The sequence below is a fragment of the Crocodylus siamensis genome, chromosome 5 (assembly GCF_052110815.1).
Source record: "Crocodylus siamensis isolate JL-2025a chromosome 5, ASM5211081v1, whole genome shotgun sequence".
Classification (NCBI taxonomy): Eukaryota; Metazoa; Chordata; order Crocodylia; family Crocodylidae; genus Crocodylus; species Crocodylus siamensis.
The window spans coordinates 1,992,123-2,019,272 of record NC_143399.1 but is presented as its reverse complement, the minus strand read 5'-3'; the positions used below and the strand labels follow the sequence as shown (position 1 = coordinate 2,019,272).

The 27,150-nt window shown below is 50.2% G+C and overlaps 1 protein-coding gene across 4 annotated transcripts in view; it reads left to right on the top strand.

The window, feature by feature from the left end:
* Positions 1-27,150, top strand: part of EIF2B3 (eukaryotic translation initiation factor 2B subunit gamma) — a 131,364-nt gene that overhangs the window by 92,693 nt on the left and 11,521 nt on the right. For all 4 annotated transcript variants that reach the window (XM_090050390.1, XM_090050389.1, XM_090050391.1 and 1 more), the window contains exons 9-10: positions 2,126-2,203; positions 6,006-6,154. In XM_090050390.1, the coding sequence (XP_089906516.1) occupies positions 2,126-2,203; positions 6,006-6,154 (227 nt within the window). The remainder of the gene's footprint in view (positions 1-2,125; positions 2,204-6,005; positions 6,155-27,150) is intronic.

Genomic DNA, 27,150 nt, shown 5'->3' with positions numbered 1-27,150 from the left:
CTTGCCTTGACCCAGGCACTCCCTGAAACTCCTGCCCCTTCTCTAACCTTTCCTTTCAGAGTAAAATGCTGGAAGTAGTCGCCTTCTCTGGTCACCCCTCAGATGGCTGCGTCCTAGCCTGCTTCCAGGCCAGGCTCTGCTCTAGCTGTAGCTGGCAAATTGTGTTTAATCATGATCACCGTCTCTTTTCTGCTGGTGAAAGCTGCTTCTCCTTCCTCATTTCCCAGACCTCTGAGCCAGGTGTGACCCTGTGAACTATTGCAGCCTACTTCAGATCCTTTCTTTGGACCCTTTGGTTCCCCAGCTGTGTCAGGCATGGCAGCAACCTTGGGGAAAGCTACAGCCATCAGAGTCCTATCACCTGGCCTGGCAACCTGGCATCTTTTCCTCAGGACTGCACCTTATTCTTTCATTTCTTTAGAAAAATTCATGTCCTAAAGGGCATTCGGTGCCCAGAAGCTTGTACAACATCTCTCCCCACTCTGCAGTTGGTTGAATAAATACTATCACTAAAAAACCTCCATGCTTCTTGTATAGACCCTGTGGTAGCAGGCATCCCTCAAGGGATGAAGAGTTAACGGACGTGGTGGCCGCTCTGAAAAAGTTGTGAATTTACCCATCCATCTCCATGCCATGTTAACTCTGAAGACCAGTGGCTCGTTGGTGACTGCCTCTCTGCTGACTGCACGCACAGGAGGAGAGGGCTCTTCCAATGATGGATACTTGCAGATCTTGAGACTGGTGTTTTGCTTTTGAGACCATGTGGATTTTTCCCCCTTTTATCTGATCCCTGCTGTCCGTGAGATCTGCTTCAGAAGGTTCATTCATCGGCACTTTGCTCTTTCTGTCTCTTGTCTCCTCTTCACAGAGGACACACTCGAGATGAGACCTGACTGCCTCTTCAGAGGGATCATCCTCATGATTCCTCTCTGCCTGCCTCTGCCAAGTGCACATATGACCTTTCTGGTTTCCTTCTGCTTGAAAGAGGCACAAGCATCCTGCAACACCCCCCTCCCGCCTGTCCTGTCTCGACATGATATTGGCCTCTCCCTTGACCCTGAATTCTCCTCCTACCCCTTGCCCCCAGCCTGTCTCGCCCACATGCCACCGTGCCATCACTGCATCTGGGCAGCATTGCCTCTGGGCATGTTGAAGGACTGCACCTGGGTTGATTGTACCCAGCTTGGCACTTCCCTTCCAGGGTCTGCACCCCCCACCCCCCATCCAACTGCAGCAGGTGCAGAGCACTCCAGCCTGCTCTTTCCAACTGAACAAGAAGAATGACTGCATTATCCCATCCTTCCACAGTGCTGGCTTCCCATTCATTTTAAGAGTCGGCTCAAAATTGCTCTCCATGGACTTGTTTTCTGTCTACTTCATGGACCTTGTCTCCTCTATTACCTTCTTTGCTTTGTCTGCTTATCTAACACCTGCCTTCTCTCTGTCAAGTTCATTTGCGAGCCTTTTCCTGCATGGTGCTCTGCCATCTGGAACAGCCACTTCATCAACTTGAGTTTTTTCCCCCCGCCTCAAGCATCTGAACTATTTCTGCTCCCTGGTCTCCACTTCATCCAGCCACTCTGCAAGTGAATGCTTCAGTTCAGTCATCCTCATGTGTTAGCAAGCTCTGTTTTGTAATAGATATGGCTGAGGGCCGACTGCCCTGTGTTAGCTGAGCTGAGAGGCGGGTTGAGCTGCATTCAGAAGAGGAGGCCCTGCGTGTTTGTTGGGGCTCTCCTTGGAACATGCCTTCATACTTCCAAGGAGCACAGATGGTAACCTACCACACACTTGTTGCAAAGTTAAATTGCAGGTGAAAAATCATGTCTGCTGTCAACAAGATTATTTACAGTGTGTCTTCAGTGGTGCAGAAAGAAAAGCCACTGTGGATTTACCTGAGAACATAAGAACTGGCATTGCGTAGGTTGGAGTAGGTCTATTTAGCCCAGTGGCCTGTGTCACGCTGCAGCAGAGAGCAGATCCTCAGGGAGAGGGTGAACAGGGTTTGCCCAGAATTTCCCCATGTGCACACTCCTCTCGCACTGTGGATTCTGTGCGTTTACCTGTGTAATGCATGGATGCAGCTTTATCTTGTTAATTGGAGTGGTGGATTCTCTTTTTCCAGGTTCCCAAGATGTTGCCTCTCCTGTGCCCAGATGAACATCTGGTCCACGCATCTGCTCAAGTCACTGACAAAGGCATGGTGAGTGACCTATCCTTTCCCCTCTCACATTCATGCTGAATGGCGGGGCAGCTCTTATGTGTTATAAACATGGGTAAGGTCTAAGTGGATGCAGAACGAGCTCCTTGTGTTCTCTCCTTTAGCTGAGAACGGTTGATTGTTACCAAGTGGGACAGAGGAGTGCAAAGCGCACATGGTGCAACCCAAAACGTTGCATGTCCTCACCCACCTGTTCCCACTCTTCCATCTTTGTTCATTACAAAACATTTGGGACTTTTAATTAAAGCTCCACCTAAGATGCCCTATCAGCTGTTGCAGGATTTGTTTCTCCAGGGAGTGGTAAGCTGGTAGGCCAGTGGTACTAGGAGCCACTTGGCTTTCCCAAGCCCAGCCGGATTCAGCATTCAGTGCTGACTTTTCTCTGCGGTATCACAACCTTCAAACCCTGTTCTCTGGGGCCCGTTGTGTGTGTGTCACCTGCATGAGTGATGATCTCTTACTTTGCACAAGTAGCTATGCTTGTGTAGATAAGGCTATTTACAGTACAAGCAGTGCTGTAATGGGTGAGACCCATGTTCCATCTAGCCCGGGGTCCTGTCTCTAACAGTGGCAGGGGTGTATGCTATAAAGGAAGAGCAGTGAGCCAGGTATATCTAGTGTGAACTATTCTCTGTTCATTACCCTGTTATTGGCACCCACCATTTTTGGTTTTAAGATTTCATAGATTTCATAGACATTAGGGCTGGAAGGGACCTCGGAAGATCATCGAGTCCAGCCCCCTGCCCAAAGGGCAGGAAGTCAGCTGGGGTCATAGGATCCCAGCAAGATAAACATCCAATTTGCTCTTGAAGGTGTTCAGTGTAGGTGCTTGAACCACCTCCGATGGCAGGCTGTTCCAAACCTTGGGGGCTCGGACAGTAAAGAAATTCTTCCTTATGTCCAGCCTGAAACGGACTCGCAGTAGTTTATAACCGTTTGACCTCGTCATCCCTTGGGGCGCTCTGGTGAACAGACGTTCCCCCAGATCCTGGTGGTCACCCCTGATAAACTTATAGGTGGCCATCAGATCACCCCTGAGCCTGCGCTTTTCCAGGCTAAAGAGCCCCATGGCTCTCAGCCTGTTGTCGTAAGTTCTGTTTTCCTGACTTCTGATCATGGACTCTTCTCTGGACTCTCTCAAGCTTCTCCACATCGTTTTTGAATTGTGGAGCCCAAAACTGGATGCAGTACTCCAGCTGCGGCCTCACCAAAGCCGAGTACAAGGGGAGAATGACGTCCCGGGATCTGCTTGAGAAGCATCTATGGATGCACGCCAGCATTTTGGTCGCTTTAGTCCGCAGCATCGCATTTCAGGCTCATGTTCATCTTGTGGTCAATGATGACCCCCAAGTCTCTTTCTTCCATAGTGCTAGCCAGTGTAGCACTGCCAAGCCTACAAGGATGCTGCAGGTTTTTCCTCCCAAGGTGGAGAACCTTGCATTTTTCAGCGTTAAACACCATGAGGTTCTCGTCCGCCCATTTCCTGAGCCTGTCCAGGTCCTGTCTTCTGGCGTGGATGCTTTGTCCCAGAGTTTGGTGTCATCGGCGAACTTGGCCAGTCTGCTCCTGACTCCAGTGTCCACATCATTAATGAAGATGTTGAACAATATGGGTCCCAGGACAGAGCCTTGGGGGACCCCACTGGTCACAGGACTCCATGATGAGTGACTTCTATGAATTACTACCCTCTGGGTCCGACCACGGAGCCAATTTTCCAGCCAGTGGATTGTGGTGGACCCAAGGCCACAATTGGCCAGTTTCACCAAGAGGTGACCATGGCATACCAGATCAAAAGCTTTTTTGAAGTCAAGATATATGGCATCAATTGCTTCTCCCTTGTCCAGGTGATAGGTCACCTGGTTGTAGAGGAAATGAGATTGGTTAAGCAAGACCTACCCACAACAAACCCGTGTTGGCTATCCCTTAGGATGTTGGCATTGGCCAGTCCATTAAGGATGGCCTCCTTAATAAACTTTTCTAAGACCTTCCCTGGGATAGAGGTCAGGTGGATGGGCCTATAGTTAGCTGGATCCACTTTCCTCCCTTTCTTGAAGATCGGCACCACATTGGCCTTCTTCCAGTCTTCGGGCACTTCACCAGAGCGCCAGGAGTTTTCAGAGATCCGTGCCAGAGGCTGGGCTATGATGCTCGCCAGCTCCTTGAGTACCCTGGGGTGCAGGTTGTCAGGGCCGGCTGACCTGAAGGTATCCAGCTTCTCAAGGTGTTCCTTCACGAGGTCAGCATTGATGGAGGGCAGGGGATCTCCCTCACCCGGACCTCCCTGTCCTGTAGCGGGCATGGGCGTCCCGTGGGACTGATGAAAAACCGACACAAAGTACCCATTGAATAGGTTGTCTTTTTCCTGGGCATCAGTTGTCAGTTGCCCCATCTCGTTCAGCAGGGGTCCAACGTTGCCCTTGCTTTTCCTCCAGCTCCCCACATATCTGAAAAAGGGCTTTTTATTGTCCTTGATGCTCGAAGCTAGTTGGAGTTCAGTTGCAGCCTTGGCTTTCCTGGTTTGCTCCCTGCATGACCGGACCAGTGCAGAATAATCCTCCTTGGAAGGAGGAAGATACCAGAGTTTATATCTCTAACTATTCTGCTTCCCAGCTGTTAATGAATTTTTTGTCCATGAATTTGCTTAGTCCCCTTTTGAACCTGGCTCTGCTCTCTGTGTCTGCAAACTCCTATGGCAATGAGTTCCACAAGTTACCTACGTGCTGCTTAAAAAAGGACGTCCTCTTGTTCATTTTAAACCCGCCTCCTGCCAATTTCAGCGGGTGCCCCCTCATTCTATCCTTCTGGGACTTAGTGGAGAACTGTTCCCTGCTCTCTTTGTCCACAACCTGCACCTAAGTGCTTGCCTTTGTGTTTGAGAATGATGTGGTTGGACCCAAGGACTGGAACCTAGCTGAGGAGGGGGATCTTGGGGAACCCGGCCAGTTCTCTATTCAGGGAATGGTAACAAGACTTTGAAGTCTGGGCCCGAAGCCTGTTAAGCCAGGTAGCTCCGTATCCCTGACTCCTAGTATGCCTGGCTCTTAGATGTTTTCTGTGGCATGTAGGCAATCAGGGTCTTGCTTTTTGACTGTTCCAGGAGGATTTTTTGATACTTCTTCCCCGCTCAGTTTCTATCCATATCTAACGTGTGTTTGCTCCACGGCTGCCTGTTTCAACACCCACATTATTCTTTTAAATCTGCAACCTACAGATCGTAGTATATGTGTCTTGGGTGTGTTCACCGAGCATCATTTGCACATAATTGCTTCTTTGAGGCACACTTGACCTCCAAAACTGCATAGAAAGGGTAGGATCCTTTCTGCTCAGGAGCAAGATATTTAACCATCAGAGGGGGATTTCAAGTGTAGCTCTCATCTATGTGCTAAGCCTTTTGCATTCTCTCATGGGCTTGCCATAGGTCTTCCACAGAATCACCATGTAGCCCTGTGTTCAGCAGTGAGATCTTTGCTCTGCTTGTTTTTTGCTTTCAAAGTACCCCAAAATTCCTAAGTGTGCTTTAGACTGAGAAGACATTAAAAGCCTTTGGGCAGTTGAATATTGACATTTTCCAACCTTGAATGTGCAAAGTACTTTGAAGCAGTAACTGTCAGGTAGGCATAATTTTTAAAAGGCCTGACACCAGCATACAATGTGTATTACTCATGGCACATGGAGATCGGGCTGGCTGCTTGTGTTAGAAGGGTGTAAGGAGAACAGTGTTTGGGAGGTAACTTAGTTTACAGCTGGAATGGTTTGACCAGATTTCTGCTCTTCTCTTCTCTAGGTCGGCTCAGACAGTATCATTGGTTCGTCTACCCAAGTAGGAGAGAAGACGTCCATTAAACGCTCTACTATTGGCAACTCATGCACCATAAAAGACAAAGTTAAAATCACCAACTGCATCATCATGAACTCTGTCACTATTGAGGAAGGGTAGGTCGCTCTGTATCTTGCTCTCCTAAGCTTGCTTTTTCCCTCCACAGCCACAAAGGCTCTGGGATGCTGGCTGGGGGAGGCACATGTCTCATCTCCTGGAGTGAAGCAGAAGTAAGTCTTGTATAGCATGGCAAAGGATGCTGATGCCAAAGGAGAGATTTAATGGGAGGTTTCAAAATGGGGAGGAGAGCATAATATGTTCATAAACATTGTATTGCAAGTCAAGCAGATGGACCAAGTTTAGGCATCTGTGTGAGCTCGTACAGCCTCCTTCCACCCTGAACTGCTGATATGAACAGGCCAGTTCCTGAGTAGATCTAAGAGTTTTGGTATCAATGTCTGCATGCTTTAAAGCAGGGGTGAGCACTTACTGGGGCAGGAGGGCTACTTAACAAGTTTTGGTGAGCTGCTGACGGCCAGCATGGATGCAGAGACGCCAACTGATCCTATCCAGCCACTGCCAGGAGCCTGAGGTGGGAGGGCTCTGTCGCAGCCAGGGCCAGGCCAGGCCGGGCTGTTCAGTGTGTAGACTCCTCCACCCCGCTGTGTCCATTCCCCCACCTTCTTCTTCCCCCACCCCCAGCTTTCTGTTCTGCACAGTCCTGGCAGCGAGGCCCTTACGGGACAGAGCACAATGCAGCACACCAAGTAGTCATCCCACCTGCCCACCACAATGAGTAGCTGCAGGTAAGTCAGGGGCAGCTGGCTTGGGCAAAGCCCTCTTCCCCATGGCTGGCACAGACTTACCTCCTAGCGGCACCATGGCAGCAGCAGTTTATTACCCCAGTGGATGGGTGACTACCCAGCGCATTGCATCGCACCCTGTTCCTTGCGGGCCTGGCTGCCAGCAGCCAGGATGCCAGGGCTTCACAGCCACAATGCCAACAGGAAGGCAGGAGGGTGGCAAAGGAGTCTGTGCACTGCCCAGCCCAGCCATAGCTGCAACAGAGTGGAGCAGCATGGGGTGTAGCCCTCCCTTCTCAAGCTCACAGACGCCATTGACGAGCCAGATAGGATCAATTGGCAGGCCAGATATGGCCCACAAGCCATATTTTGCCCACCTCTACTTTAAAGTTACCCATTTAAAACATTTCACATTTCCCATTGCCTTTGAACGCTAAGAGTTTTCATGAAAAGCCTTGTTCTCTGAGGCCTTTTCAATATCTGTTGGACTCTACTTCAGCAGTACAGTGGCTGAAAGACAGAACAAATGAGTTAGCTTTCCCCAGCAAAGATCCTTTATCCAGTCGAGGGTCTTCACATGTGTGTGTGGAGCTAAAGAACAGGCAGCCACAAAACCCATCACGATGTTACTTGAAGTTCAAACATGAGACCTCCTGCCTGGGGTACAGGGCAAAGAAAAGCTTGTCTTCTGCCCAAGGCCAGAGAGACTTGGCACCCTGCAAAGAGAAGAACAGGAATAACTGAAACTTTTCTGCAACTGGTTAATCTTTCATGCCTCGTTGCCTCTTCCCAAACCTGGCCGTTCTGTCTTGATTTACAGAACCCAGCCAGCATTTGCTCCATAAGAGGATTAAATTTTCAGATCTGAAGAACAAGCATCCAGTCATCAAACGATTTCCTAGATCGTTTCCTCTGCCAATACACATTCAGGGACTCATGTCTGTGCATGAGCAGCTGAGAGGGGAGATCTGGGCTCTTCTGAACGTAGTTTGCTATTAGGCATATTGTATTTAGGGAGGATATTGCTCCTTCTGGTTTCTACAGTACATTTGTCATGCACGCAACTGATGTTTACTCCCCTCACATGCTACTGAGGCATCCCTCCTGCTGCCCATCTCTAAAAGTAGGAGAAAGGACCTACCTGGAACTGTTGCTCTCTAAATTTCCCCACCTCCCCATATCAGCTGGCTTCCTGTGGGTGTTCATTCAAAGGAAACTGGTGATTAAAGTCTGCACAAGCCTATATAGGGCTATACCCTATACAGGAGGAATCGTATTGACAAAAGGGGCGGGGGTGTAGCTCTCTATGTGAAGGAAAGCTACATGTCCCTGCAAGCTGATGTTGGCGACCGGCATGGACAGCTAGAGACCCTCTGGGTAAAAATTCGTGGGGAATTCGGCACAGGGGACACAACGGTGGGAGTCTACTACAGACCTCCCACTCAAAGTCCCGAGCTTGACCAGGAGTTCGCCCGGGAACTGACTGAGGCCGCTTGCTCCAGGACCTTGGTGGTCATGGGTGACTTCAATTACCCGGACATCTCGTGGGGAGATCACTCAGCTAAATCTGAGCGGGCGCAAAGCTTTCTCTCGTGCGTGGATGACCTCTACCCGACTCAAGAAGTCTATGGGCCAACGAGAGGCAAAGCGCTGCTTGACCTGGTACTGGCTACGGGGGACGACCTAATCGGCGACCTAGTGATCGATGGGAAGCTGGGTGACAGCGACCACAAGCTGATCACCTTCACCATCCGCCGTAAAGCTGGCAAGTCAGTCAGCAACACAGAAGTCCTTGACTTCAGAAAAGCCGACTTCGACAAGCTGAAGAGGCTAGTCAGTCAGGCCCTCAGGGACCATGACCCCAGGGAGATGGGAGTTCAAGAAGAGTGGTTGCTTCTCAAGGAAGCGATCCTCAGTGCACAAGCGAAATCTATTCCAACACGGAGGAAAGGCAGCCAGAAGGCACAGCAGCCCTCCTGGCTCTCCAGAGACCTAGCAGACCTCCTGTGGCTAAAAAGGAAAGCCTACAAAGGATGGAGGACGGGATTCACCTCCAAGGAGGATTACTCCGCGCTGGTCCGGTCCTGCAGGGAGCAAACCAGGAAAGCCAAGGCTGCAACTGAACTCCAACTAGCTTCAAGCATCAAGGACAACAAAAAGTCCTTTTTCAGATATGTGGGGAGCCGGAGGAAAAGCAAGGGCAACGTTGGGCCCCTGCTGAACCAGATGGGGCAACTGACAACTGACGCCCAGGAAAAAGCCAACCTATTAAACAGGTACTTTGCGTCAGTCTTTCATCAGTCACACAGGATGCCCATGCCTGCTATGGGACAGGGAAATCTGGGTGAGGGGGATCCCCTACCCTCCATCAATGCTGACCTCGTGAAGGAACACCTTGAGAAGCTGGAGACCTTCAAGTCAGCCGGCCCTGACAGCCTGCACCCCAGGGCACTCAAGGAGCTGGCGAGCGTCATAGCCCAGCCCCTGGCACGGGTCTTCGAGAGCTCCTGGCGCTCTGGTGTAGTGCCCGAAGACTGGAAGAAGGCCAATGTGGTGCCGATCTTCAAGAAAGGGAGGAGAGTGGATCCGGCTAACTACAGGCCCATTAGCCTGACTTCTATCCTGGGGAAGATCTTGGAAAAGTTTATTAAGGAGGCCATCCTTGAGGGACTGGCCCAGGCTAACATCCTAAGGGACAGCCAGCATGGGTTTGTTACGGGTAGGTCTTGTTTGACCAATCTCATTTCCTTCTATGACCAGGTGACCTATCACCTGCACAAGGGAGAAGAGATTGATGTCATATATCTTGACTTCAAAAAAGCTTTTGATCTGGTATCCCACGATCACCTCTTGGTGAAACTGGCCAGTTGTGGCCTTGGCTCCACCACGATCCGCTGGCTGGGAAATTGGCTTCGTGGTCGGACCCAGAGTGTTGTGATTGATGGCAGTCACTCATCGTGGTGCCCTGTGACCCGTGGGGTCCCTCAAGGCTCTGTCCTGGGACCCATACTGTTCAACATCTTCATTAACGATGTGGACACTGGAGTCAGGAGTGGACTGGCCAAGTTCGCCGATGACACCAAACTTTGGGGCAAAGCATCCACGCCAGAAGATAGGCGGGTGATCCAGGCTGACCTGGACAAGCTCAGCAAACGGGCAGACGAGAACCTCATGGTGTTTAACACCGATAAATGCAAGGTTCTCCATCTTGGGAGGAAAAACCTGCAGCACCCTTATAGGCTCGGCAGTGCTACGTTGCACAGCACTACAGAAGAAAGAGACTTGGGGGTCATCATTGACCACAAGATGAACATGAGCCTGCAATGCGATGCTGCGGCTAGTAAAGTGACCAAAATGCTGGCTTGCATCCATAGATGCTTCTCGAGCAAATCCCGGGACATCATTCTCCCCTTGTACTCAGCCTTGGTGAGGCCGCAGCTGGAGTACTGCGTCCAGTTTTGGGCTCCACAATTCAAAAAGGATGTGGAGAAGCTTGAGAGAGTCCAGAGGAGAGCCATGCGCATGATCAGAGGTCAGGAAAACAGATCTTACGATGACAGGCTGAGAGCCATGGGGCTCTTTAGCCTGGAAAAGCGCAGGCTCAGGGGTTATCTGATGGCCACCTATAAGTTTATCGGGGTGACCACCAGGATCTGGGGGAACAATTGTTCACCAGAGCGCCCCAAGGGATGACGAGGTCAAACGGTCACAAACTCCTGCAAGACTGTTTCAGTGGACATAAGGAAGAATTTCTTTACTGTCCGAGCCCCCAAGGTCTGGAACAGTCTGCCAGCGGAGGTGGTTCAAGCACCTACACTGAACACCTTCAAGAGTAAACTGGATGCTTATCTTGCTGGGATCCTATGACCCCAGCTGACTTCCTGCCCTTTGGGCGGGGGCTGGACTCGATGATCTCCCGAGGTCCCTTCCAGCCCTGATGTCTATGAAATCTATTAAATAAATTCCTACTGCTCCATGCCTTGAGGTTTGTGGAGAGCCCCATGGGAGCGGTCCGACCCTTGAAAAATGCCAAGTTGGCTCGCGTAGTCACATATCTGAAAAATAAAAAAACCAAAGGATGATGTGAGGGCTATGGAGAATACTACTGTTACAGAACTAAATTACAGGTAAGTAGGGTACCTTGCTGCCAAGTGTTGGTCTTTAATAGAAATTCACAGTAATTTTAAGCACATCATAAATCAGAATTCCTTGGTGTACAGAAAATAGCAGGTCTCCAGTTCACTCGTAAATGGATCCAGTATGGCAACATCACAGACTCTGCTGTCCTCATAAGTGCCAGGAAGCATTTTGATTTGTTAATAAGCTACGCTGTCTTCTTGATTAGTGTGTTGATGCCACAGTTGTTCTGGCAGGGTTTTGCGTAAGAGGTGAGCAGCCCTACAGTGAAATCACAGAAGGGGCTAAAGGGGCAGACACCGGTATTTTATAAAGGATCCCAAGTCTTGCTCTCAAAGTCAGCTATTTTTAACCACCCCTTGTAGAAGGCTTCCCTTCACAAACAGTTTTCCTCCTCCTGTTGCCCAGAAAGTGCTTGATAAAGAGAGGTTTTTCACTGTGAGCTGAGAGTCAGCAAACTCTAATTCTTCCAAAAAACAAGAGACCAGGAGTTTCTCAGGTAAGGCCCATTGCCAGAAGTGCCCTGCTTCCAGTCCCCAAGTGCAGCAAAAGTGCCCCAACAGCCATGAGCTTTGAGTATTGCTAGATAAGCCCAGTCCCTCCTGCATAGGATTTGTTGTAGATGAGACACCTGATTTGCACCTAGAAGCAAGTGGAAACCCAGTGCTGTTTGCAAAACACAGGCGCAGTGGCTCGCATCACCAGCTCCACCAGATTTTGCTCCAGTAGAATTTGCTGAGTGACATGGGAGAGCAGCCCCAGGAAAGCCCGCTGCAGCAGTATAAAGCAGGAGGCCTCTTACAAGGTCAGTAGCCACTTCACAAACCTAAAGAAGTGAGAAGTCAGATGAGCCACTGCCGATATGTGGGAGCCCAAGAGGAAGCGAATGTCCAAAAGTAGCCCAATGTTCCCAGGGCCCCAGAGGAGTCACTGAGGTACAGAGGTACTCAGAGCTGCCTTGCTCTGATCCTTCCTGTAACATTCCCAGTCCAGGAGTGTGTGAGATGGTGCAGGAGCAGCCAAAGGGATTCCTGGCAGAGGAATGTCTCCAGAGCAAGGGCCTGGGCCTGATCAATGCTTCAGTGAAATGTGCACATTGCCCTGCTTGATGGAGATGTTAATGATCCCTGCCAGGGGTGTACTTCCACGCTGGCTTCCTACCTCCATGAGGAGCATGGCTCCATCTTCCAGTAATAATACAGAATGGTATTAACATAGTAATAGCCCATTGGCAGCTGAAGCCAAAGGCACTGAGAAAAGGCTGCGTAATGACTGCAGAGGGTAGTTACAGCATTTGAGGCTAATCCCAAATGCTTTGATTCATTACATAGAGCATAAAGGAAGCAAAGACGTTTTTCTGTCCTGGCGACAGTCTCCTCTCAAGTCCAGAGTGCCGTAGGAGCTGCTGTGTTTTCCGATGCATCAGGATCCACAGACGACCATCTCCCGACCGACGCGGGCGTGTTGGGTGCGTCCTTCAAGAATCTGACACCAACTCTCCGGGGCCGAGTCAGGATGAGTAGCCTCTGTAGAAGCAGGTGGGAATACCACAAGGTGTAGCAGCAGAAAATTGCATTAGTTCTGGTTAGCTCGTTATCCAAAAAATGAGGTCATCACCTGGATGCTACCCTCTGCCTGAGGTCACTTCTTCCAAGATAAACACCAAGGAATTTTGGGCCTGGTTAGACAGCGGCAACTATTTTTGGATGATGACCCATTTCTCGTTGCTGGGTGATGTGGATGAGTGGGGCAGACCAAACACAGCTTTAGTTTAGGTCTCTCGGAAGATAGCCCAGCACTAAAGGCTCTTGTTCAATGATTTTAGCAAGTACAAATCCCCCTCTTACAGAAGATTACAGATGGATTAAAGTGAGTTGGCTAGGCAGAATAATTCAGTCCCTCCTTAATGCATTTCCCGCTGTACAACTAACTCTTCCATCAGCGAGACAATAAAGTAACGAATATTACACATGTGCTGACGGATGGGCGTGCTTGACCAAGCTAGGAGGGGCAGGCAGCTGAAAGCCGCTAGCGGAGGTAATTTATAGAGCAGCACAAGTGCTGAGAGATGTTGACTGCCCAGGTGACAGGCTGCAGCCTGGAAAATGTTCTCTGTTCCCTCTGGACCGCGACCCGGAGCTCAGTGACAAATGATTGCACTGAGTTACACAGTCAGGGAACTACTACCCAAGCTGAAATAACAGGTCGCCTGAAAACCTTGCGTGTCTTTATTTGCTGCACAGTAGCTCTAAGCATCTTTGGTCTGTCTGGTGACTGCAGCTGATCCTTCTCTGTTGTTTCACTTGAGGTGGAGATGGTGCAGTCTGAGTTGAATGTATCTGAACATTTCTCTGGTCTCCAGGTTTTGAGAATACGATCGACCCTTTGTTGCTAAAGGCGCATGGAGGAGGGTATTCGCGTTGTAAGCTGTTGGTGGCAAGAACCATTCCTTTGTTCTGTTTGTACAGCCCCCAGCATGGTGGGATGCTGATCCATGGCTAGGTACTAGGGCAAATAACAGTAATGGAGAAGGCATCTTGGATCCTGCACTCTCTCAGGGCAGGTGAAGACTTAGAAATCTGCTGTTTGTTTGAAAAATGCAGCATTAGTGTTCATACTTACTCCAGGAAGTATCACCATGATAGCCTGCGCATAGCGTACCACTACCAGCGGGAAGTGGGATCCAACAGTTTCACTGCAAATGACTCAAATGATGGGACAGTACTGGAGGGATTCTGGTCTTTGGGCCACTCAGTTTAGTTGAAAGACCAAGGCATAAGAAGCTCGAGGCAGTTAAAGGTCCATGCTGGTGTCAGATACAAACCCTATTTGAGAATCGTCTCATTGACATTCTGGAAGTCACTTCCCTTATAACCATGTGGCAGATTTATGACCTGCCAATGAATGCTTCTTCATCCTTGATTAACAGAAAACCTAATGCAGCAGTAGGCAGACATAACCACTTCTTTCTAATAAAAACTTAAGTGTTTCTGCATCACCCATAGGTACTGTGATCAGCGGATTCCTAAGAAGGTAGGAGACCAATATGAAAGTGGTGGTAAGATACTTGTGGTCCAGAATTACATCAGGACTCTTAGCTAAATCAACTTCAGGGAGGTCTGGCCCTTTGCATACAACCAAGGAAATGCAGCCAGCTCCACCAATGTGTTAACCGCAGTAGATTGAAGCAAGGTAGGGTTGGGGGGTGGGGGTTATGAGAAGGGATAGTTGTGCCCATCTGGTCTGGTTATCTGCATAAGAGTGGCTGCGGAACTTCCTCCACTAGTTTCTTCTGTCCAGTTCCATAGCTTCTGTCTGCTTGAGGACGTCATCATTTACAGACACGTGTCAGATCTTGATTTTAGGATTCTGAGTGCCCCTCACAGCCCTGTACGTTGTGCCAGTGTTTAATGTGTCCTCCTGTGAAAAGCATGCGTCCTGTTTCCAGTCTTGATTTGTCAACACAGGAGCAGCCCCTGCCCCAAGGGGCACGTCTACACGTTCGTTAATGCACTTTGATTGCAGCGCATTTAGTTTAGTACCTCTAATAGCTGAATGTCCAGTAACTAGAGTTACTGCGCAGTAGTGTTGGTGCCTGATTTTTTAGTGGTGCTTACTGTGCATTAGCCTAATAACACCGTGCAGTAGGGTATTAACACAGTTAATAACCACTGTGCAACTGTGCAGTGTTATTAGGCTAATGCACAGTAAGCGTCTCGTGTAGATGCACCCAAGGACTTGGCCGTCTGAAATCAGCGATGCTCCATGTAGGCGCAGGGTCACACCATGGACAGAGTCCAAGATCTAAACCTGTACAGGAGCCTCAGTACAGGAGTGCAGCCTGCCTTTATATCTGTTGTGCTCAGCGCTGCACCGTGTGACAGCTGCTCTGCAAGGTTCCATGTTTTGGCGGTAAAAGTGGCATGTTTTTTCCAGTTTTGCTGGCATAGATTTATTTGAAACCAGTGTCAAAAGATTCCCCAGTAGAATGGTGCCGTTAATTCGTCAAGCAGAAGATCAGCGAGAACCATTCACGGTGGCGTTATAGGAACCCCTCGTTAGGCAGTCCAGCCCAGTCAGCACCTCCGTTCTGCACAGGTACAGCACTGAAGTTGCAAGAAGACAGAGAGGTCAAGGTGGAGGCGCCTGACTACTTCTTGGCCCGGTTGGCATGAGAGCAGTTATCATGTGTTTACCTGGGGTTGAGAGAAGGTGGAACAGAGTGAAGGTTTCAGACGGATTGTCGTTTCTGGCCTCTGAACAGAAAGGGGAAAAACTGCTGGGAAGGTCAAAGAGAAAGCCCTACAGACATGTAGAACAAGTGACTAAGAGTCTACCTGCGTGGAAAACTCACAGTATCAATATGATGATAACACAGGAGCATGGGCAGGGAGAGATGCAGTACTTGGATTCAGTCTTGCCACTGTGTTTAAGAGGTGTGTGGCATGTTGGATCGTTAGCAGCATTCAGTGTTGGGTGGCTCGTGCCTGTTTTGTGAGTCACTGTTATATGTAGACTTTTTCAGTCTGCATATAAAGGTCTGCTCTTAAACCAGAAAAGCAGCAAATGTACCCTTTACAGCACCAGAAGCAAAGTCAGCCTTATCTTGGAGGATATGTCTCGTCTGGGAGAAACTGCAGCCTTCGCTGAGCCCTGAGATCAAGGTGTAAAGCTATGTGCACACTACAGACCTCTGCTGGCTCTGCCGATCTGTGGGGTAGAGGAGAGGCGTGATCCCCAACTGACGTGGTTTTGCCTGCAGAATCCCGGCGCCGTAGGAAAGCAGGGCTGGCAGGGACCTCAGGAGGTCACATCTAGTCCAGCCCCCTGCTCAAGGCAGGAGCATCCCTGACTAAAGCACCCATCTATGTGTCGGTCCAACCGGCTCTTGACCTCGTGCAAGGATGGAGATTTCACACACTCTCTGGGCAGTCTGTACCAAGGCTGAAGCACCCACGCTATGAGCAAGTTTGTCCTCATCTCCAACCTAAATTTCCTCTGCCACAACTGGAGACCATTCCTCCTAGCCCTGGCCCGTACGGCTGTAGAGAGTAGTCCGTCAGCATCCTCTTTGTAACTACCCTTCAGGGATTTGAAGCCTGTTATCAAACCCTCCCCCCCATTCTTCTCTCCGGACTAAACAACCCCAGTTCTTTCAGCCTTTCCTCTAAGTGTAGACAGTGGTACTTGCTAACCTGGGTTTTGTCTGGCAGAGCTTGTACCAGCTAGAGGGGTGAGGTGGTTTCACTGCACCCATGCGAACTGCAGCCAAGCTCTGAGATCTCTGTTCTCACTAGGAGCACCTTTTCAGTACAGCGCGCCAGTCACATGCACCCCATGTAGACATGGCTCTAGGGTAAGAGTGAGATGCAGGGTCCAGGGATTCACTCGTGAGAATGTCTGACCAAGGACCTTGTTGCTTTGTGTGCGTGCCAAGCTTTACAGTGGGCTTTGGGCACTTGGGAAATAAATCCAAATGTCGCTTGAGCACAGTTAGCGAGAACTGCCAGCACAGACCTGCCAGAGGGAGGAGAGAGATGAGCATCACTTCACTGCGCCAGCAGGGAACTCATCCCTTTGGTTCCAGGACTGTTGCAGCAGATGACAAAAGGGGTTGGTGATGCTTTCCCCACCCCCTGAGACATGGGGCCTACTTGTGAATCCGGCTCGCTGGTTCGTCTCCGTGCATAGTTGTGTGCATGTCCCATATATCTCTTGAAGGGGAGCTCTGGGAGATCAGGGCAAGAAGCCTGTCATCGCCTGCCCGCACGCTGGCGGTGTCTGGCCACCACTGAGTATCTGGTCATTGCCGGGAGGCCTGCGCTGTGCAGACTTTTCACCAGGTGCGTCTTTTAGAGTGTTTTCTTCCCATTCTCCCTTAGTCGTGTGTTCTCACCGCTCTGGGCTCGGTCACACTCAGCTCTGTCAGTGTCGTGTCTGGTGCCAAGAGGGAAGAGTTTGAAAGAGTACTCACTGATGAAAAGAAATCTGTGTACTTCCTCCTGCTCTTTTTATTATTGGAGTAACCCCCAGGCAGGAGGGGGGCTGGCTTAAAGAAGTACGCTGTGCCAACATGTACCCGCCTCGGCAAATGTACAACCCACAAAGAAGATTGACATATTAAAGGTAGACGAGAGGAACGCAACCAGATCTAAATGTAAGCACATGTGCGCGTAGATTTGTTTGCAGTGTCTGTATGTAGAGAATTGCTGCAATCCCCATCTCTCAAGCCATCACTAATAGACTGAGCTCTCAGACACATTGCGACGCAAGCAGGTTTTGAGAGCTCGGACAAGGGAGACCATTCCACGCATAAGAAGCAAAGTTTAAGAAAACATGGCAACATCTGTCTGAAACGCTTAGACGAGACTGGCGCCTCTGGGCAGCCCTGGCTGGTGTGAGTGTGTGTGGGGATGGGACACTGGAAGTGAACAAACAAGTAGGGAAGGATGGGGTGGCAAGGGACCTCCATGAGAAGACATTTGAACTTGATGTGGCGAAACGGGAGGAGCCAATGGGGCTGTTCAGAGATCAGGAGTGACAGACCGAAAGGCAAGGAACATAATCCCTGCGGAAGCAGTGGTGCATACGAACCGAAGCAGGGGGGATGTGAATTTTAGGGCGACATGCAGGCGTAGACCACAGAAATCCAGATGGAAAAGGATGAGAGTCCTGGGTATGGAGGCAGAAAGAAAAGGATGGATTTTACAAATGGCATGGAGGAGTCAGTAGGGGTGGAGCGTTGTAGTGTACAAGAGGCAAAGGGTTTTTTGTGGTGTTTTATTGGACCAGCTGTATAGGTGGGAGAGAAGTTTAGCAAGCTTTTGGGCACCAAACTTTCCGCATCAGATCTGACTCGGAGGAGCAAACCCTGAGATCAGGGTGAGGTAGAGGGAAAGGAGGAATGACCCCCACTCACTCGTGCCATGTTTGACCCAAACTGGGATCTCCTCTGGTCACTCAGATGAAGATGAGCGGTTGCAATGCGGGTTTTGTTCAGCTACCTGTCTTGAAATAGTTCGCCCAGGTGCTTCACTTGTTCCTCAATGAACAGGCTTACAAAAGACCACATGTGCCCAGTCAGATGCTGCTCAAGTTTGCCACATGTCTGCAATTTAATACTGCTTTCCATGAGAGCATGCACAAAGGAAGCAAACAAGAAGCAAAGCAAGGTGGATTGAGCACTAACTGCAGATTGATTGTGAAGTTTATTGGTTGTTTCCTCGCCAGTGCCAAATCAGCACCTGATGTATGAGACCGGGAGTGGTTTGAAGAAAGTTCTAATTAAAAACAGGATGGAATTGAGAATTTATAGGGGTTCAGCACAGAAGCGATTGCTTCCCCTCTGCCCTTTGGATAAGAGCAGCCCACAGGAGTGATCCCGTTGCCCAGGCAGTGTTTGGGTGGCATTGTAAAATCCATTTTACAGCATGTTCCCTCATGCAAAGGAGAGAGAAGAAGAAGTTGCTTCCAGCCCCACAGCTTGCAAAGCTGAGAGTAAAGTTGGGGCCGTGCTGTGAATCTTAAATGACGTCTATAGAAGACCACAGCTGCCCCGAGGATGCCTGCTTTCCCAGCGCCACGTCCACACAGTCCCGGGGGCAGGGTAGAAGTGTCAAGGGAAGTCAGGACAAATACTAGAGAAGGTGAAAAAGTAAGGCCCTGGTTTAACAAAGCATAAGCATGTGCTTAAGTCCTTTGTGTCTTTGGGCTGGATTTCAGTTAGTGTTTAAAGCTCAGTGCGTGCTTGCGTTCTGTGCCAAGCCTGCTCTTCCTCCTGCACGGTCGGTTTGACGGCCAAATGACACCGCCTGGCCAGGGCTTTACAAACTGCACATAGTTTCATAGTTTCTAGGGTCGGAAGGGACCTGAGCAGATCATCTAGTCCGACCCCCTGCCATGGCAGGAAAGAGTACTGGGGTCAAACGACCCCAGCAAGGTGTTCATCCAGCCTCCTCTTAAAAACCCCCAGGGTAGGAGCCAGCACCACTTCTCTTGGAAGCTGGTTCCAGACCCTAGCCGCCCTGACTGTGAAGTCGCACCTCCTGATATCTAACCTAAACCTACCCTCCGCCAGCTTGTGACCGTTATTCCTGGTCACTCCTGGCGGTGCTTGGGGGAACAGGGACTCCCCCAATGCCTGCTGGTCCCCCCCGACTAGTTTATAACAGGCCACAAGATCCCCCTCAGCCTTCTCTTTTGGAGGCTGAACAGGTTCAGGTCCCGTAGCCTCTCCTCATAGGGCCTGCCCTGCTGCCCCGACCATGCGAGTGGCCTCCTCTGGACCCTCTCCATGCCGTCGACGTCCCTCTTGAAGTGCGGCGCCCAGAACTGGACGCAGTACTCCAGCTGCGGCCTGACCAGCGCCGCACAGAGGGGGAGGATCACCTCCCTGGACCTGCTCGAGATGCATCTGTGGATGCACGACAAGGTGCGGTTGGCCTTCCTGACTGCGTCCCCACACTGCCGGCCCATGTTCATCTTGGCATCAGTGATGACTCCAAGATCCTTTTCTGCCCCTGTGCTGATGAGAAGGAAGTTCCCCAACCTGTAGGTGTGGTGCTGGCTCTTCCTCCCCAGGTGCAGCATTTGCACTTGTCGGTGTTGAATCCCATCCTGTTCTCATCCGCCCACCCCTGTAACCTGTCTAGGTCTGGTTGCAGCCTGTTCCTCCCTTCTAGCGTGCCCACATCCCCCAACATCTTAGTGTCATCAGCAAATTTGAACAGGTGCTTTTTACCCCCTCGTCCAAATCACTGATGAAGATGTTGAACAGTGCGGGCCCGAGGACCGAGCCCTCCAGATCCCCACTGCCCATCTTTGCTCCTTTTACAGCATAAGACCGTGGGTCCCAGTGGTGCTGCAGCTCTGCCTCTAGTTCGTGCGTCCTTCTGATTTTGGCACCATATGCAAACTTGAGCAGTTACCATGGTTCCTGTCATATTATTTAGCTGCCAGGGATAGACTTGGGGCCGTGCAAGGTCACAGACAGTGTGTGGCTCAAGGAGCATGGTCTCTAATGATAAAGTGGAGATAAGTCTCTCTGGGGAAACTTGGAGCTACAGACAGGCCTGATGGTAGCCTCCTTCAACTCCTTAAAGTATGTGGTTCAGGATTATGCAAAAGAATATACATAATATAGACACTTAGCTTCTTTCAAATAATCCTGGACCACGTACTCTACTCAAGAAAAGCGCCGTAACAGCTTCCACTTAGGTCACCTTTGCCCCATCCTGGGAATTTCCTGATGGAACGAAGTTGCTGAGGTCTTGCAACGTACTGGTGTTAAAAGCATCTGTTCTCTTCTTAGTCAGCATCAACCTCAGTGGCTTGGTCATATGCAAAAAATGGACAATGGCCATATACCCACGGATCTCTTGTATGGAGAACTCTTTACAAGAAGACCACGCAGGCATCTTCATCTCCATTTCAGAGATGTTGATGCAGACAGTGAACATTGAGCCAAATGACTGGGAGAAGACTGCTGAGGGTGGAAGCTCTTGGAAACAATCTGCTAAGCCTGGGATGAAGGCTTTTAAGGTAAGAAGAGCCTAACATACAGAGGAAAAAAGAAACTGCAGGAAGAACCTGCACCATGTTCGGGACTGTTTGCTATGAGCTTCACGTGAGATAAGTGCGGGGGGACTGTCACTCAAGAACCGGGCTCGGCAGCCACACTTGCAAATGTTTAATGAGGTGATGCTTCACTTGGTGCAAATCTTGTCTTGCGAGACAAACAAGTTGCTTACAGTATATTTTAAGTCTTCCTGCTGATAAAATGACTCTGTTGCCTGGGTCCTGACACTGCTTTAACCAGTAATTCTGCAAAAGTTTCCTTTTCACTAAGGTCTGTTGAAACTGAGCCACTGCATAAATCACGACTTGTTTAAACCTGCTTCCAGATAGCGTCCTGCCCTGAAAGAGCAGGGGACACCAGTCACTTTCCAAACAGTTTAATGGAAATAAAAAGGACATTGAATGTTGATGGCTAAAGCCTGGTGCAGCTCTGAAGACTGACCATGGAAAGGCCCTGCTCCAGACCCAGCGGATCTGCTCCTTCCACATATCAGGAGAGTGTTAGACTTCAGAGATCAAAATAAGTATCTTTTCATGCTCACCCCATGGATCCCATAAGGGGGATTGTCAGAGGCACGTGACTCTTTGGTTTTCAAGTGGGAGTTCTGCACCTCGCTGCTCTTGGTGCCCATGAGAGCCCTGCTCTGATTATGAGATGGTGAGATGCATTCCCGTATTGTCAGAAGCAAGTCTGGGGCCCGCAGGCCACATACATCCTGTGGGGGCTTAAATTGAAACCCCTCAGCTCCCCCACAGCTGACACTCCTTCCCATCTCTGTGGCAGCAGCCGGAGTCTCCAGACTCCCCCTCCTTCCTCCGGTTTCTGCTTCCTGCCCCTGCCTCAGGGTATGGGGGGGTGCCGGGAGAGGAGTGTGGCTGGGGCGACGTGGGCACATGTACAGTGGGGTGTTCATGCAGCATGTGACCCAGGGGTCCTGTGGCTTGCTCTGGTGCAGTCCATGGGGCACGTCGCCCCCAGGCAGTTAGATGCTGGAGAGCCCTGGTCAGGAGGATTGCTAACGCAGGTGGAGCTGCGGGTATAATCAGATGATTGTGAGGTGTGAGCAGGTGTCGTTTACAGCAGAAGTGAGCCTGCAGGATCTTTAGGTGCGGAGAATCCAGCCTGCGCAGAGCCCAGGCTCAGCATGCGCGGACGGCACTTGGAAAAAACTTCTCACCTCCTAACCTGTGTCTGTCCATCTGGCATGGATCTGACAGATCATCCAGTGAATCAATGAATGAATAATGAACAGGGAACCCTCAGTCCTGCCTACACATCAGGTTTCCAAGGAGGGTTGCATTTAAGAAGGACCAGCGGAAGTTCCTCCTGGTTATGCACTGCCCAAACGATGACGTCTTCCCAGAGAAGGCCAGCTAATGAACCAAGGGATTAAACCAGCCTTGGAAAGTAAAGACTAATCACTCTGCTTTGAGACCTTAGAATGAAGGACAAACAGTTTCCCCTGCACGTCAGCCGGGCACGCATGCAATTGTGAGAAACATGGCCTAATGCAAGGTCTCTAAGAGAACAGCTCCAGGGAGAGTTGCAGTCCGTTGCATTGAAGCTGTCCTGGGAAAGTGGCTGCAACAGCCGCCTTTGCTGGGTCTCACAGACTGGACTATGAGCTCAGCGAAGGGCCCAAGTTCATTCACTTCCTGGGTCAATAAGATTCAATGAGGCTGAAGTGACCAAGGAGCCAGTTCTTCAGCCCCGCTTGTCAAAGGATCCCGTGACCTTTCACTGGGAAACGTGAGTGCTGGCGGGTCTGAGTGGCATGGGGTACATGTGAGGTGCAGACCTTGGCAGAGTGTAAAGCAACCGCACTGCAGCAATGGGCCTGGCTAGAAACGGGACGAGCGACGGGCTTCTCAGCAATCCACCCGCAGAGACTCACCCAGGGCGGATGGGGTTGGGGGAAGTTTTGTACTGCCCCGAGAGGGGAAGCGCAGAAAATCATCGCTCCTGAGCAGACTGGTTCCTTTGGAAATGATCTGTAAATTATAGCAGATACCATTGCTATGTCTTCATTTACTCAAGCGTATAATGGAGGAATTGAAATAGCCCCACATCAGTTGTTAACATGTAAAAGAGATACTCCAATGAAAGCAAAAAAGCAGGGGTTTTCAAGGCTCCTCACAAGGGTCTTGTGAGTTTTGCTTCCCCCCCAGCAATCCTATTCCCTGTTCCCTGTCCGGGCACATCTCATCCGCTGGTCCTCTGCCTGCGTAGGACTCCCACAGGGCAGCGGTCAGAGTAGAGCACCAGCGTTCCTTCTTACCACCTTGCTTCTTCATCTGTCGTCACAAGGGCTTCTGTGCGGCTGCCTTCTGCCCGAGCCCACGGGACTGGGTGTAGCTGGCTAAGGGAGTGGTTTCAAACCATGAGCTACTGGTAGTCTGTGACTGGTCCATGGGCCCCACCCATAGCCCACCTCGTTTTCAGTGAGAAGCTTGATGACGTGGCATGCGGTTGTCTGTGAGAAGCATCGGGGGTTGACAGTGGTCTGTTGGTCCAAGACTCTTGGGAGCCGAGGGCAAGAGAGATGTCAGCGGTCCCTTTGATGCAGCTACCAGCACAGGTGTTGAACATGGGGCCTTGGAGACCTTGAATCATTTCTTCCACAGCCTCTCATCCTCTGCTCGCCCAGCGGAGTGAGGGGCTCGGGTTCCCCAAGCATCGGGCGTCAGGCACTGTGCTGCCTTCCCATCCCTTGGGCTCCGAGTCCACAGCTTTCAACTGTTGCACATTAAATGGTTGGTTTATTGCCTCATCGCTTGTCATCAGCAATGCCTTTCCTCCGCACAACTGGATTAAGCTAAGAGCCCGCACCGCCTCGTCTCCATTTCAGGCGATTGGCTGCAAAGCAAACCTGTGACATCCATACCTTGCTACGCCCACGAGTCTCGGGGCCAGAGCTCCACTTGGGGTCTTGACCTCAGTTACTTAAGCTGCTTTCTTCCAGGAGCATTCATCGCTTTAATCACGGAGCCCTAAATAATCAGCGGGTAGCCTGTAATTACAGGGTTGTGTTTTGGATTCCTGCAGCCAGTTCCCTGTGTGCTGAGCATGGCATATTTTGATCTCCCACTCCCCAAAAGCGCATTTGATCTCCGATTTACGTGTGGCAAGGTTAAGAGGAATACAGCCTCTCTGTTCTTGGGTGATCCAGCAACCTTAGGTGGTACACGCTCTGCTTTTGTTAAGTAGCTCATTGCAACGGCCATCAAGATATTTGATTTATAGTCTGATAGCCGGCCTGAAAGCCAGCAGTTCCAGGGCAACGTAAATCAGCCTGTCTCTGGGACTAAAACTTCCTTCCATATAATTTCACCAGGAGATGGAATTCTTTCCCAATTCCTTGCATTGCTTTCAAATGCAATCGACCACCCTGTCCTTTGGTTTGGAGCTATGCAACTTCGCCACAAATGGGGTGGGGGAGAAAGCAAGCCACGTCCGGACTCGTTCTGCTATAAAAGCTCCATATTATACGTTTTTGGACATTGCCTTTGCCCAGCTTCCTCTGAGCCCACACAAGAGATGGACGGCGTCTTCTGGTTCTCTTCCCCCCCGCCCCCCAGCACGTTCTCTGACCTTTTAGAAAAATAAATACAAGATAAAGCAGGGCCTGGAATGTGTGTACATTCTGCTCACTCTTGTTTTCTGCTGGGATTAGCTGTTTACAATGAGAGCAGGAAGGGGGGTCTGTGGCCTTACTGAAATTAGTGGCGTTGCAGAGTGATCTCGTTAGGTGGTCTCCCATTTAAAGACCCAGATCCTTGTAATCCCCCCACCCTTCTTGGCCATTACCCCTCTTGCCCTTGTTCCATCTCTTCGGGTTTTTTTTAAACAAAGTCAGCCTCTCTGGGATACACGGACCCCCTTGCTCGCACGTTGTACCTGTATAACAAATTAGCTCGTCTTTGCCAGCCGACTTCAACATCTGTTACCACTACAGGACCAGGCTTGTAAAACCGCTCGCGCTCTCCAACGCAGATGCGGACTGAATATTTGTATTTATTTTCAAAAAAAAAATAAAGCAAGAAAAGCAGCCAGCTGCACGAGTGTACAGGAAAACACATTCGCATGGAAATTTCAGCCCTAAATCAAATACCCCAAATTAGTTGCTCTTGTGGGTTTGAACGTGCTCCTTGGATTTTAAAGGTCAGAAGATATCCATTTCCACAGTGCTGAAAGTTTAAAAATACACTGCATTTTAGGGGGGGAAAAATATGGTTTGCATTAGATGCCAGTACATCAACTGTGAGCATGCGCATACGTCCTCCCCGTCCATGAAGCAGAATGCAATCAGAGCTCCCTCTGCGATTAATGGCACCTCGTATTCAAAACAGCCAGGAGATGCAGTGGCCGTAGAATTAAAGAGAATACAAGAGACTGTCATGAGATGTGACGTTTACCATGCAGAGAATTAAAGTTCATTCCTCACTCTTTAAATGAAAAAAATAAAAATAAACACAGAAAATACTTCTCTTGGCAGGCTTTGTAGCATACTTAAAAAGAAAAAAAAAAGGCATTTACAAGTGGTTTCGAAATGCCTATGTTATATCTGTCAGCGGTTGGAAGGAACACCCACAAATCATGTTTTTATCTCCTGGAGTTTTGTTGTTTGAGCAATAAAAACCGGATCTGCCACTCCGTTTTGTGATGGCATCTGCCACTCGTTTTGTGAAGGCAGGAACATGCTCGGGATTGCATGATTTTAAAAATCCTGGCAGATGGGTCGAGAAGCAGCCCTGGAGGGCAGTAACTTGGTTTTTCTGTACAGTAGCACTGAAGATGGGTGGTTTCCCCTGGTTTGTGATGGAATTTCTCTTGGTTCTCGGGCACTAACGTGTCCTATCCACCATAGGCACATGTTGTTTGGCAAGAAAGCAGCTTCTATGTAATGCAAGAGAATAGCAACATTAGCACTGTCCTGGCTGCAGGGATATCCTTTCCCCTCGAGATCTGAAAAGGCTACTTCCAAGCTTCGCTCTCAGCTCAGAGCCAGGATTCTCCCTCAAGGGTCCCAGAAGCCCTGACATAAAATCTCTTCTCTGATGGCCATGTTACACACTGGTGGCAATGGCTTGCAAACCGCTGGCCTGACCCTGAGAGATGCCCAGTCCCTGCGGCACCTCTTGCAGCAGTGGAAGTTTTAGATGGTGGGCACCCAAAGGGCGAGGCCCTGTTTGAGGCCTGCATGGCCTGGGCAGTGTGAACTCATCACTGATCAGGCTCTTTCACGTCACATGCCCTTTGCTTGCAAATTGTCGTGGCGTAAGGGCATCTCTGCAGCCATCTTGCCACTCGCACCAAAGTCGCAGCAGCACCATCCAGTCTTCTGAGCGAGTTGGTCCCTCGCTTGACTGAGCTGCTGCATAGGATGCGTTTGGCAGGGATGGAGGAGAGGCAGGCAACACGGCATCTGGCCCATGTGTTTTTCCTTTGGTTTTTCATACTAATGCTGGAGTTAAAGCCCATCCAGGAGACCCAAGCTGGATAGCTCCACCATGGCTGTTCGCCTACAGCCTTCCCGCAGTCGCCTGCTTGTCCCAGGTGTCCCTGCACCGCGCTGTCTGCTGACCTGAAGGACTGCAGCGAGCTTTGACTACTCTCATTTCCTTCGCAACCCTCTAGCAGTGACGCTGCTCTCCACATGGGACCTGGAATCGACTCTGACTCATGCGTCAGCAACAGAGTGACGATGCGAGCTCGAGGGCAGACTCCACGTCCCTGCTGGTGATGTGTGAGCCAGAAGAGAGGGAGAGGGAGGTCGTTAGGCTGGCGTGCAAGGGGGAGCAGTGGGGGTGCCTCTCTGACAACCAGAGGGATGGTGAATGTCTGTGTAATTCCCCAGCGAATGCTGAAGTCCGGCCTAGGGCCCTAACCTCATAGTTCACCCCTTCCATAGGTTTGTAGCTTCATCACAGTTCATTTGCCTCTCTGCTAGACCTACGCTGGGGGAGGGCTAGCTGGAAAACCTTGTTTGTGGGCCCACTGGAGAGCTGACATTATGGTCAAGACATAAGAAATGTGCTGGGTCGGGCTCCTGTCTCCTGCCTGTCACAGGAGCACAGAACAGATGCTTATGCAGGGCCTATTCAGACTGATCCACCTCCTGCCCCTTCCCCTTAAAGTGTCTGGCTTTTGGAGGCCCAGGCAGTCCGAACATGGAGGTTGCAGCCGCAACTGTCACATCAGATACCCACTGATGGACCCCGTTTTCGTGAATTTGTTCAGTCCCCTTTTGAATCCAGTTAAGTGACCAGGCCCCTCACCATCCTGTAGCAATTGGTTCCACAACACAAGCACACGTTGTGTCCCCTAGCTGTAGTATCATGAGAGATAGTGACTCTATAATCCCTACTTGCCTTCTACAAGCCATTCATATCCTGCACCGTTGTCTCTTCCAGCAGTTGATGATGCAGTTGGGGCTGGTCCTGCCTTGAGCAGGGGGTTGGATTAGATGTGACCTCCTGAGGTCCCTTCCAGCCCTCATTTTCTGTGAAAAGTCCTGGCCTCCTCAGTCTCTCCTCGAATGTAAGCCTCTCTAGGATCCTGAAATCATTCCTCGGTGCCCTTCTCTGGGCCTTTT